General features: G+C 42.5%; 1 protein-coding gene across 6 annotated transcripts in view; it reads right to left on the bottom strand.

Annotated features, from left to right (window-relative positions):
- Positions 1–2: 2 nt before the first annotated feature.
- Positions 3–13,428, bottom strand: part of pin4 (protein (peptidylprolyl cis/trans isomerase) NIMA-interacting, 4 (parvulin)) — a 52,423-nt gene continuing 38,997 nt past the window's right edge. For 2 of the 6 annotated variants that reach the window (XM_090198704.1, XM_090198706.1), the window contains 3 exons: positions 1,175–1,248; positions 914–1,033; positions 3–494 (listed from right to left, as the gene is read on the bottom strand). In XM_090198704.1, coding sequence (XP_090054830.1) covers positions 336–494; positions 914–997 — 243 coding nt within the window. In that variant the 5' untranslated portion in view covers positions 998–1,033; positions 1,175–1,248 and the 3' untranslated portion in view covers positions 3–335. Of the gene's footprint in view, positions 495–913; positions 1,034–1,174; positions 1,249–1,420; positions 1,647–6,260; positions 6,464–12,910; positions 13,391–13,428 lie in introns of those variants that run through there. The other 4 variants (XM_090198705.1, XM_090198703.1, XM_021561703.3 and 1 more) reach the window with 4 other exon arrangements.

The following is a 13,428-nucleotide window of genomic DNA, read 5'->3' as shown; positions in this document are numbered from 1 at the left end:
CATACATTTGACAATGTTTGTTTAATTGACCACAAGTGTAAAAAATTACACCACTTTTTATTAGCTACAGACAGGAGTACATACATCTAAATAGCCTGTGTCTCTTTACAGAGCATTTAATTTTTAGCTTTTGTTGTGCCATTACCAGGACATGAAAAACATTTAGCAAGAAAAAAATAAAATAAAAAAGTTGATTGTGCCATCTCCTCTGAGAGAAAGCAGAGTGTCCCAATGTCAACGTGAAGAGTAGTGGATATTTCCTTCGGGTCATTCTTCTTCTTCGATGGGGTTTAGCGGCAGTTGTTAATGGGGCATTACCGCCACCAGCCTTCGGGTCATTTCTTCCCTTCCACCATGATGATGTGGTAGCCAAACTTGGTCTTGACGGGGGGGTCTGTGTAAATGGGTTTGTCCATGGTGCTGTTGGGTAGGGCGAAGGCAGCGTCCTGGAAGGGTCCGGTCATAGACCCTCTTATCATCCAGCCCAGATCACCCTGTCACCACCAGGATAACACTACAGTCAATATTGCCACAGTCACACAAGGCTAAAACGGGTGTATTCATAAGTCAGACACTGTTGCAAAATGTTTTGCAATGGAAACGATTCACTCCAAAATGGGAAATTCGGTTCTATTGGACAGATTCGGGTAGGTCTCTCCCATTTCATTGCTTTTATGTCTGTCTTGTTCCCAGAGTAAACGGTTTCCGTTGCAAACAGACCAAAATGTTCCAACAGTCTGTGACAAATTAATATTCCCCCCAGTTCTCTCACCCTAACAACAATATTGAAAAACTAGACAGCAAGACAAAGAGGATGCCATCCAGTGGACCTTTTAGGTACTAGCAGACAGCACCCTATGATAAACCAATAGGTTCATGTATGTTAGTTGGTGCATGGGAACTGCTCTCTTACCCCTTGTCTGGCTTTGTCTTCACTGTACTGTGAGGCCACTTCACTGAAGCGAACCCCAGCCTTCAGTTTCTCCATTGCCTCCATACATTTACCATGTTTTTCACACAGGATATGTCTGACCTGGGGAATACGTTAAAACAGCATAGTCAGTCATTTTAGCTAGCTGTCTATATTTACATAAGAACATATACAGTGTAGCTAAAGACTATATGGTGTAGCTAGAATGTAGCATTGCATAGAGTAACTAACATAGCTATCCACCTTAACAGAAGTGCCTCCTTTAATCGTCTTCTCTTCCTTTTTTTCTTTGTCACCAGCCCCCGCAGCAGCTCCACCTGAATGATAACATTCAACATAATAACATGACTTACATGGAGACAACTAACGTTTCCTAGCTGCTAACTAACTGCCACTGAACTGCACACAGGCTGTGTATTTCAGTTGGCTAGCTAGTTAGCATGTTCTCAATCCAACATGCTTTGTCGATTTAATGAAGAATAAACAGACCTTTCCCTCCCTTGCCACCTTTCCCTGCCTCCTTGCCACCTTTCCCTGCCTCCTTGCCACCTTTCCCCTTAGGTGGCATTCTTGAAAATACCCTTAACTGAAAATGAATTGGACAACAGGAAAGAGATCTGCCAGCTACCACAAGGAAAGCTTGTCTTCTTCTTCGGTGGGGATTATCGGCGGTTGACATCCAACGATATAGAGCATTACCGCCACCTACTGTACTGGAGTGTGGGCCAGAGACACGGATATGCTAACTTCTACCTGCCAGCCCGGTTGCTCTTAAAAAAGATACAATATTTTAGACTATATCTAATGACGGAAAGTCTGCTCAATCCAAGATTACAACCAAATGACTACAGCATTAACACAAACATAGAGGAGGCAGGTGGCAGTGGGAGGAGGTAGGGATCTGGTCTGTCTGCCTGATATATAGGATCAAAACTTGTGGAGGAATACAAATAGCATAAATAGGAAAGTGTGCTTCAGTGGGTCTCTCTGGATGGGAGACTGTTAGATGACAAATGTGATGTAGATGTTGAGCAGCTTCACTGCAAGTTTTAATAATCAATAGATATATATATATTTTTTTACAAATAAGGAAAAAAAAGTGTGTTCTACTCAATATACTCTGTAAACTAATTTCCTGTATCCCCTTCTCCCTCATACCAGATCTCTGATACTGCCCACACTGTAGCAATACATGCGCCACTGTCTCTCTTTCCTGGCAACAATCACACTTTCCTGTTGGATGCGTTCCTATCACATTTAAGGTCTTATTCAACCAGATGTGTCCCATCCTTAATATAGTAAAAAATAGCCTCCTGTCCCTTCCTGCCGCCCTCCCCGACTTTCCTCTGTACTTGAAATAAATGCCTGTTCCACTGCTCCTGCCATCTCTGCACCATCAGTGTCCATGTCAGGCTTTTTGCCTCTGCCTTGCTCATTGAAACTACAACATCAACATGCCCAACAGTATAATTTTAAACCGTACCCTCCCTCGCCCATACCCGGGCGCGAACCAGGGACCTTCTGCACACATCAACAGTTACCCTCGAAGCATCATTACCCATCGCTCCACAACAGCCGCGCGGCCCTTGCAGAGCAAGGGGAACTACTACTTCAAGGTCTCAGAGCAAGTGACGTCACTGATTGAAACGCTATTTAGCGCACACCGCTAACTAAGCTAGCCGTTTCACATCCCCCCTTTTGACCTTCCTCCTTTTTCCGCAGCAACCAGTAATCCGGGTCAACAGCATCAATGTAACAGTATAAATTTAAACCGTCCCCTCGCCCATACCCGGGCGCGAACCAGGGACCTTCTGCACACATCAACAGTCACCCTCGAAGCATCGTTACCCATCGCTCCACAAAAGCCGCGGCCCTTGCAGAGCAAGGGGAACTACTACTTCACTACTTCAAGGTCTCAGAGCAAGTGACGTCACTGATTGAAACGCTATTTAGCGCACACCGCTAACTAAGCTAGCCGTTTCACATCCGTTACACTTGTTTAGCCAGTACATCAACTGCCTCATTCCCCTCCACCCCAACATGGGCTGGGACCCAAGTAAATCTTATCTGTAACCCATCTGTCTAATCCTGCCATGGGTTTGTAACACCTCATAATGCAAGTCTCTGCTACAGGACCTAAAGGACTGGAGACTCATCAACACTGCACATGAATCAGATCAAATAACTACTCTGTCAGGCTTGACTTCCTCCACCCACTGGAAGGCCAACAGTATGACCATCAGCTCCGCCATCTATACAGCCAGATGATCTGTAACACGTTTCCTGACTGCCACCCCACATTCCTTCACTACAAATGCTGACCCAGTACATCCTTGGATCTTTTGAACCATCTGTGTAAATGGCCACAAAATCCTGATACACAATATCCAGACGTCTATTAACAAATCAGATGGATCAACACCCTCCCTATCTTTCTGTAGCCTCTCCAATACTTCTAGATCAACTACAGGAGCCGGGAGTAGCCATGGAGGATTTACAGGAATAGCTACCGTTGGACTAAACTCCCTTCCACACAGTGCCGTCTCCTTCGCCTGGGTATTACCCTCCCACCCAAAGCTTGCGTTTTGTCTTCACTCATGTTCCCAGCATGCCGGCAAAATTCCTTTCGAAGGATGAGACCCAATGTCGCTGTAGGTTGACCCAATAATTCTTTGCATATGTTATTTTGCGCACATATTTCACATTTTGACTATACGTCAGCTACTGTTGCCTGTAGGTATGGTGACTCTGAGACTAAACAGTCTCACACAAAAACACTTTAAAAAACACCAAGAGGATGGAGGCAAAATGAACATCAACTATAGACATACAAATAGAAGATAAAATGAATAAGGCACACAACCCAACTGAACCACACATCACCCATCAATAACACAGATAGGAGTAAAAGATCCAGTCAGAAACTAAAAGAAAACTCTTACTGTGAAGAAGCAATGAGCATCCAGAAACGATCAGCTAAACCTTAATCCTGATTCTTTAACATTTCAAGAGATAATGTTACTTGAGTTATATTACCACATTTACCTTTGTGATTCACAATCATTCCTTCATCAAATTTACTAACTCCTGCAGTTTCTAACACCCAAATAGTTGAACAATTAACTATAGTGTTTCCCACATCTATCCCATTATCCCCATAGCTGTAGAAACATTCATATTTACTTTTTACAATAGCAAACTTATCATTATGAGGAGGACAATTCAATTCAGTTCTTATGTCATATATTGCAAATTCATGTTCTCCCAACACATTTTTATTTAATTCACTTCTGCCTTTAGTGTTACCTAATGCCAACCTGCATTCTGTTACACCAAGGAATGTAGTATTTTCTCTGAATACATTGAACATTTAACACATTCTTCAAATGATGCACGTTCAGGTACTATTAAAAGATCAGACAAAGGTGATTTACTACACAAAATGCAATTGTCCATCCTATGTTTAGCTGTTGTGTACTTAGCCCACTTATACAAGTCATTCTTTACTGCTTTTCTACATTTTGGGTCAATGTTTGATTCTGGGGTAGTTTCTTTATTATGGCTACCCCAGTTAACAGATGTCCAGATTTTCTGCATCAACCCATTTTCTTGTGGTCTTGTTATTGTCTTAGTTGGTGTACTAGTCTCTAAGAGAGCTGAAAAGTCAATTGTGGGGAAATCCCCCTCTTCTTCAGCCTGTGAGACTTCTCCTTCTCCTCCTCCTTGTGGGGTCTCCCCTTCTGTTCCTTCCCTCCGAGGTTCCCTCCTCTGACCGGACTGGGCTTCCATCTGGAAAGGCATTGATTTCAGGGAAGAGTCGTTCCCATTCTGTAGGTGGTACTTCGGGGTCCCACTGCAGAGGGCTTCCGTCAGGGAGGTCTGCCACACCAGGTATGTCATTAGGAGTAGCAGGCATGTCACTCTCCCCCAACCCTGGACTCTCTGGATATTCAGGAGAGATTGTCTGTTAGCTGTTGGAAGATGCTCCAAGATCCACTTCTCCTTTGGTTTCTTCCTGGCTCCTGCCTGGCCCCTGCCTGGCTCCTGCCTGGCTCCTGGCTGGCCCCTGCCTGGCTCCTGGCTGGCCCCTGCCTGGCTCCTGCCTGGCTCCTGCCTGGTGCATCGTTCTCCTCTGTTCCCGTTCCCTTTGGACACCCACCTGATGTATCAGAATTCTCTGCGTTTTCATGACCTAGTGGATGTCTCTTCCTTTCCGACAGGACTTTGGTACAGGGGTTTAGATAGTACCATGTGTTGCTTCCTTTCACCTGGACAGCAGTCGACGTTGTTCGAGCCACCTTGTAGGGACCCTCCCTCCTTGGCTCATTCCATTCTTCCGGAACACTAGGACCTGGTCACCTTGGATCACCAGACGTGGAACCTCTGGTCATGGTTCATGTTTCTGTCTTCTTTCTGTGAGGCATTCAAACTTAGAGACTTATGGCCTCTGTTCTATAATTACACCATACACCCTCTTACTTCCATCACTCATCACACAACAAACTGACATTCCAGCTGAAGCTGGTGACCCCCTCTCCTTCTGGTCCCGAAGAGAGATATGTTAGTGTAACTTTAGACCGTCCCCTCGGCCATACCCGGGCGCGAACCAGGGACCCTCTGCACACATCAACAACAGTCAAGCATCATTACCCATCGCTCCACAAAAGCCGCGGCCCTTGCAGAGCAAGGGGAACTACTACTTCAAGGTCTCAGAGCAAGTGACGTCACCGATTGAAACGCTATTTAGTGCGCACCACTGCTAACTAAGCTAGCCGTTTCACATCCGTTACATTAGCATCAGACTTGGAAAGCAAAAACAAAACATAACACTATTGACAATGTGATATGTTATGCATAAATATTTTCATGAATACCAAAATCTGAGATCATGACAATTCCTACTCTCTCTTCACCTGACTCTGTGCCTCCAGGATACTTTTCTGCTGGACTTCCTCACGCTTCCACCCAGTCTTCCCCTTTTGGCCCCAGGTTCTGAGAGGTGTTCCCAAATCATGTCATTTTCACTTTGTTTCCCCATCTGCTCAATTCATTTCAACTGATAAGCATGTGCATATCCTTAATCAACATAATCTCGTCTTGAAGTAATTCAACACTGTATATGCTTTCTCATCAATGCCTTCAACATGTTGTTTAGAGTACAAATACCCTAAAATCTATCCTTTTTCACATGTTGCATTAACAAATAGAACAAGTAGCTCCCAAACCCAACCCAGTATGTCTACAGTGGAATCTAGCCTTTCTCTCTCTCTCTCTCTCTCTCTCTCTCTCTCTGGTTCCGCATCCTCTGTCATGGTGTTTTCAAGCTCACCCATTATTCAGCTGGACCTTACTTCTTGTGAGAATTATTCACCCACCGAAGAGAGACATGACGATCTTTACCACTGCAGGTGCTGTAAGAAGTATACCTCCAGCCTGGTGTATCTTGATGTACACTCAATCTCCAGAAGTCAGCCCATACCCTTGGTTATTTCTGGCTTCTTATGTGCTGCTTTTTTCCTGAGGACATACAAACTAACACATGGCTTATTTCCTGACAACAGACGTTCTTCTTATAGCAAGATCACTAATTTGTCATATTTAAATAACAGTCCTATGTAAACATTCTGTCTCAAATACCTCGCCTCCTGCCACAGATACATTTATACACAATGATAGCCAAATGATGGTCCCTACAGCAACTGCCGTAAGAATAACATGTAATCAGTCAAGTGTCTTCCAGTTGGAAGAATATCCAATCTTAACAAAACTCTAAGTCATAAGTTTCTTAAACTTTTACTATAGTGTTCAAAATGCCACCACCTATCACTTTTACCATAATCTAGGTATGTGTAATGTTCAATTTACTTTGGAATTGTCCCTATATTTTATATTTCTATAATTTACACAGCCAGCTGTCCTTCCTTTTCTGTGAGTTATCTCCTCTAATAATATACATAGTCTCTAGAAATAACATCCCTCCACTACCATAACCTTAATTTATGAGCCCCCTCAGATCCCCAATGCAGTTCCCATAATACATAAGTCACTACTCCTAATTTCCTTCCATAGTTTGATACATACTAAAACATTCTCAAATCAAGTTTAGTCAATTTATAACAGTCACTCCTCAGGAACAATATACACACTTATGTTCCTCAAAACAAAAATTAATTTACCAAACAAGAAAAGAGAAAAATACATTTATAATAACTGCATATTTGCAATAAATTACCACTACTTGTAATGTAACTAAACCTGGGGAAAACGTCCATCCGTTTAGTTCTATTGTCACGTCCTGACCTTAGTTCCTTTTGTATGTTTCTATTTTAGGTTGGTCAGGGCGTGAGTTGGGGTGGGCATTCGATGTTTTTGTTCTATGTTTGGTATTTCTATGTGTTTGGCCTGGTATGGTTCCCAATCAGAGGCAGCTGTCAATCGTTGTCTCTGATTGAGAACCATACTTAGGCAGCCTGTTTTCCCACTCTTGTTTGTGGGTGGTTGTTTTCTGTTTAGTGTTTGTCACCTTACAGAACTGTTTCGTTTCTTCCATTTCACTTTGTTATTTTGTTTTGTGTGTTCAGTCAATAAATTATGACGGACACTTACCACACTGCATATTGGTTCGATCCTTCTTACTCTTCCTCAGACGAAAAGGAGATTCGTTACATCTATGCCCATATTATGTTGGTCTCTTTCTTCTCCATCCTTGGGTGTTATTGCAAAACAGACTATAAACCTTTTATTCAATTTGTTATATCAATACAATTTAACATTCAAATTCTAATGACATAATAAAACCTAAGAAACAAAACTTTTAATCTAATATTCTGTAAATTCAGTCAACCTCCCTGTCTCAGGATTAGTTTCCAGAGCTTCCCTAGGCCTAGTAAATTTAAACAGTTCTATATCCAAATCATAACTAAAACGTTTTATAAATTGTCCAACCCAAATTCAGGATAACAGTCCTTAGTGCTTACTTTAACTCAAATTTGACCTTCTCAATTCAACACACATCATTCCAACATGTCTATTTCAGATATCGTTCACAGGTCATCAGACACAGTTGTCCCTCACTCTTCAGCCGGTTAGGGTGGGTTGAGCTTCACACACACTTGTTGTGGTAAAAATATCTCTCCCATGCATTTAAGCATTCTTACGTCACCTTCAACGATAACTCCCTACTGGCAATTCTTATTATTCAGGGCATTTGACACCATTAAAATGTTTCCACTCCCTTTTCTTTAGAAACAACTTAAATACATTTTTAAAAACAGTTCCATCTTTCTGCATACCCAATTTGAAACTGAATTGAAAAGACCCCTTCCAAAATAAATCCACTAACGCATATTCATTCCCTAACTAACGCATATTCATATGGTGTGTACCTACTAGTGAACCATAGGTCAAGAACACATAGGAACTGGCCACACTTATCCGGAACTCCATTTATAGCCTTATCCAGATACTTTTACTTTTAAAGCGGCCGACTATCACTAACTGCTTTCCCCAGTATCGCAGTCTCCAAGGACATTTTGACCAGAGAAAATGAAACCCCTTCTTCTGGAAAAGAAAGTATACATTTCGTTAGCATTCACAATGTTACCTTTTAATCAGCAAGCCAATAATATTACTTATATATTGATTTCATTCTATAAGCGTCTTAGCAGTTTCAGAGAATTACGGTATAGAATGTCTAACAAAACTAAAAACTTAACGTTTTCCTGAGCATGCGAGGAAAGTTTAGCCATGCCACAGAACGCAGTTTCTTCCTGATCCCAGGTTATCTGTATCCTGCGTTTAGAAATCGAAAATACCAAATATGTTACATTTATCTTTTCCTCCAACTAATTTTACCAAGGCGGTGATTTCTCATATACGTTTATTTTCCACTTTCTTTCGACGCTAATAACAAATCATCCACGTATTTTATCACCACTGAAACTATTGTTTTAATACAAAATGATTCCAAGTGGGACTATTTATAAATCCCATTGGTACTTTACTAGAAGTTAGGTAAAACGTGATCTAATACGTCTTTCATCACATATAAACTGTAATTTCTATGAACCACTTATTGATCGATCAGAGACTATACACCGCCAGGTGAAAAGTTCATTCTTACTAACCTCAGAAACCATTAGTTGTTGCTCTTTTGAAAAAGATGCAAACTCTTGTATAGCGGCATTTCCTGCTACCGCACTAAGTTCCAGTGTCACCTTACACTCATTCTTCCTGTTATGCTCTGTTAATTACTGATGTCCCCTATAAGGATGGAGCAACCTTGGTCATGTGCAGTGTTGGTCTATGTTATTCTGGTACTAACTCGTTTGAGTAAATGTGAAGCTCCAGTTCAATTGCTTGTATTCAGTCTTTCTTATTGTACACTGCTCCAAAAAATAAAGGGGACACTTAAACAACACAATGTAACTCCAAGTCAATCACACTTCTGTGAAATCAAACTGTCCACTTAGGAAGCAACGCTGATTGACACTCTAGTGGTAGCATGAGACGGAGTCTACAACCCACACAAGTGGCTCAGGTAGTGCAGCTCATCCAGGATGGCACATCAATGCGAGATGTGGCAAGAAGGTTTGCTGTGTCTGTCAGCGTAGTGTCCAGAGCAATGAGGCGCTACCAGGAGACAGGCCAGTACATCAGGAGACGTGGAGGAGGCCGTTGGAGGCCAACAACCCAGCAGCAGGACCGCTACCTTCGCCTTTGTGCAAGGAGGAGCAGGAGGAGCACTGCCAGACCTCCAGCAAGCCACAAATGTGCATGTGTCTGCTCAAACGGTCAGAAACAGACTCCATGAGGGTGGTATGAGGGCCGGCGTCCACAGGTGGGGGTTGTGCTTACAGCCCAACACCGTGCAGGACGTTTGGCATTTGCCAGAGAACACCAAGATTGGCAAATTCGCCACTGACGCACTGTGCTCTTCACAGATTAAAGCAGGTTCACACTGAGCACATGTGACAGACGTGACAGTCTGGAGATGCCGTGGAGAACGTTCTGCTGCCTGCAACATCCTCCAGCATGACAGGTTTGGAGGTGGGTCAGTCATGGTGTGGGGTGGCATTTCTTTGTGGGGCCGCACAGCCCTCCATGTGCTCGCCAGAGGTAGCCTGACTGCCATGAGGTACCGAGATGAGATCCTCAGACCCCTTGTGAGACCATATGCTGGTGCGGTTGGCCCTGGGTTCCTCCTAATGCAAGACAATGCTAGACCTCATGTGGCTGGAGTGTGTCAGCAGTTCCTGCAAGAGGAAGGCATTGATGCTATAGACTGACCCGCCCGTTCCCCAGACCTGAATCCAATTGAGCACATCTGGGACATCATGTCTCGCTCCATCCACCAACGCCACGTTGCACAACAGACTGTCCAGGAGTTGGCAGATGCTTTAGTCCAGGTCTGGGAGGAGATCCCATAGGAGACAATCCGCCACCTCATCAGGAGCATGCCCAGGCGTTGTAGGGAGGTCATACAGGTACACAGAGGCCACACATCAAAGTTGGATCAGCCTGTAGTGTGGTTTTCCACTTTAATTTTGATAAATTTGATTTCCATTGATAATTTTTGTGTGATTTTGTTGTCTTTAATAAGAATATTTAATTCATTCAGATCTAGGATGTGTTATTTTAGTGTTCCCTTTATTTTTTTGAGCAGCGTATAAATAAGTACTAAGTGTTAAGACATTACACTTTCCATACCCGTTAGCTCCACATCTCCTTACGCACGTCTGCGAGGGCGAGCAGAATCATATCTGTCCCCCATCGTAATGTATTTTCTGATGATAGAACGTTGACATCAAAACGCTGGTAAGATGAGCTTCTTATTATGGTTTTGTGTGATTGTTCCAATCCATAATTGCCTCCCTGAATCGTTTATTTTATTTACCCCGTTTACCGGGTAATGTTGCCCAACATTATCCAATTTGCTCTTTCATATTCAAGCCGCATTTGTTAGAATTAACGTGCACTTCTTTCAGCGACTTCATGGCTTTATTAAATTCCACTATCTCTATATTCCAGGGAGAAACAGTCCTACCCCCTTTCCCAGAGAATAATTAATTAGTCACGGCACTTAATACCTCCTATTAAAGCCTACTCTATAATGTCTGCAACTGTATTACTGAATACTACAGACGACGTAATGCCTTATTCTAGTACAGTACCTCAAATATCACTGCGTTTATCCCATTCAGAGATATCATTATTATTTATACTCTGCATAGGGGTTATACTGGTGTTCTATTCATTTTATCAGTTTAGTTATTCTAGTACAGTACCTCAAATATCACTGTGTGTTTATCCCATTCAGAGATATCATTATTATTTATACTCTGCATAGGGGTTATACTGGCGTTCTATTCATTTTATCAGTTTAGTTATTCTAGTACTTTATTCAGTGTATTAAATCCTATTTAATACATGTTTTCTAATTCAGCTATTTATAACATCTACACTTTCTTATCTCTTTATTTATTTACTTACTATATCCTATCTCTAGACTATCTTATCGTATTATTTTTATTTCTAAAATTGATCCTTTCTTTACTTTGTAGAGTCTCTTCAGACTCACTCTCTGTCCTAGTTTCTGAAATGTTACACCTCTGCCTTTCCTTCAGGCTATAATTATCCTAGAGGGCTCTGCTGCTACAGAGCTCTTCAGTTGCCCGCTGTTTCCTCCTACCGTCCTTCACGGTGCTGTAATGTCTCTAGTATATACTCTAGACTATACCACCTTACTCTTTTTATGTATTTGTTTTCACTATTTATTCTAGACAGCCTAGGTTTATTTGAACCACATAGTATAATTTGTGTTTATCTGTATATTTGATCTCTCACACACTGTTATATACTATATGTGCCTTTTTAAATACTTTAACAAGTTCTATACATTCCAGAATGGTTATTAACACATTTATTATGTCAATGTTCTATCTTTTCATAGCTTGTTTTGCCCAATCATCTATTGATTTTATCCCCTCTTCCCAGTGAGAAGTAAATGCACTCTCCTCAACTTTATGACCTTGCCTGTCACAGAGAGGCCGGGCAGTCCCTCCTCTGGATTAGTGACACACACAGTTTATTCTTCCTCCTTGCTCCATATGTCTGGCCTACTTTGGCATGCTTCTTCAACACAGAGAAACGTTTATTAATTTACAAGTTTATTTGCACTCATTCATCTCTTTATTCACATTTGTCCATTCACACCCTCTGTCTTACCTAAGACAACCTATAGTTTTTCTAGTCCTGACTTAATTCACTTTCTCAACATAAACCGGCTTTATTCTACAGGATTTTCATGGTATGATGGGAAATTCTGCCTAATCGGGTCAGTCTTTCCTCATACCCTATTTACCCACCCAATTCTGCCCTCTGTTCTGTTTCAGAGCAATATCGTGGCGTGACCTACCGATTTACAGACACCCGTTTAGCTAGACGGAGCGTTTTATCCACGGGATTTGTTTTTCTGCATTCTATCTATTCATCCGAGCAGACCCCCTCTTTATTCGGGCGGTAACCATGAATGTCACCCAAGCAGACCTTTTCTAATTTTATTGATGCGGTATTACAGGATTTTTAAACGACTTGTTGATTTGTTTTGACCATATGGGCAGACAGCAGCAGCCCCACACCAGGCCAGGCAGTTCAGACAGAGAGAGCAAACAAACGCACCAATCGGGCCCCACACGTGGGTCCGTTCGAACGGTCCGACCAGAGCAAATGCAAGCGCCCCCCGCTAAACACCCGACACCAGCAAGGTCTACCTGCCTCTTCATACTTAGTCCTTACAAATGCACATATATACTTACATTTAACAACCCCCAAAAGTCAAGCATGCATGCAATTTACTGAATTCAAAAGCTCTTAGTATTACTGGGTTTTTAGGAATTTAAAGAGAGACCTTTCCCCCGCTGAGACAGAATCCCCGAAGCAATTTACACAAACATTTCAACTATGCAAGCACGAGCTTACCTGCTATAGTTGGGTGGCCAGCTGTTTGCGAGATTGTCCGGAGAAACCGTCATCAGCCAGGAACGCCACTGTCCAAGGTCCCTGTAGCTCCTGTCTAAGCTCGCCAAATATGTCATGGAGAATTGTCTCAGAAATATAATACTCTTACAAGAACTGGTGAATTCAATATAGACTTTAATACAAAGTAGCAAAACTGAGCGCTTCCATGGAAAGACCCTATCACTAATGTAACAGAGCTGAGCCCCTCCACGGAAAGACCCTATCACTAATGTAACAGAGCTGAGCCCCTCCATGGAAAGACCCTATCACTAATGTAACAGAGCTGAGCCCCTCCATGGAAGGACCCTATCACTAATGTAACAGAGCTGAGCCCCTCCATGGAAGGACCCTATCACTAATGTAACAGAGCTGAGCCCCTCCACGGAAAGACCCTATCACTAATGTAACAGAGCTGAGCCCCTCCATGGAAAGACCCTATCACTAATGTAACAGAGCTGAGCCCCTCCATGGAAGGACCC

This window comes from Oncorhynchus mykiss, chromosome 14 (genome assembly GCF_057628025.1).
Source record: "Oncorhynchus mykiss isolate SJ-2025 chromosome 14, ASM5762802v1, whole genome shotgun sequence".
In the NCBI taxonomy this organism is placed as follows: domain Eukaryota; kingdom Metazoa; phylum Chordata; class Actinopteri; order Salmoniformes; family Salmonidae; genus Oncorhynchus; species Oncorhynchus mykiss.
Note: the sequence above shows the minus strand (reverse complement) of the source record. Positions and strands in the feature narration are given on the sequence as shown.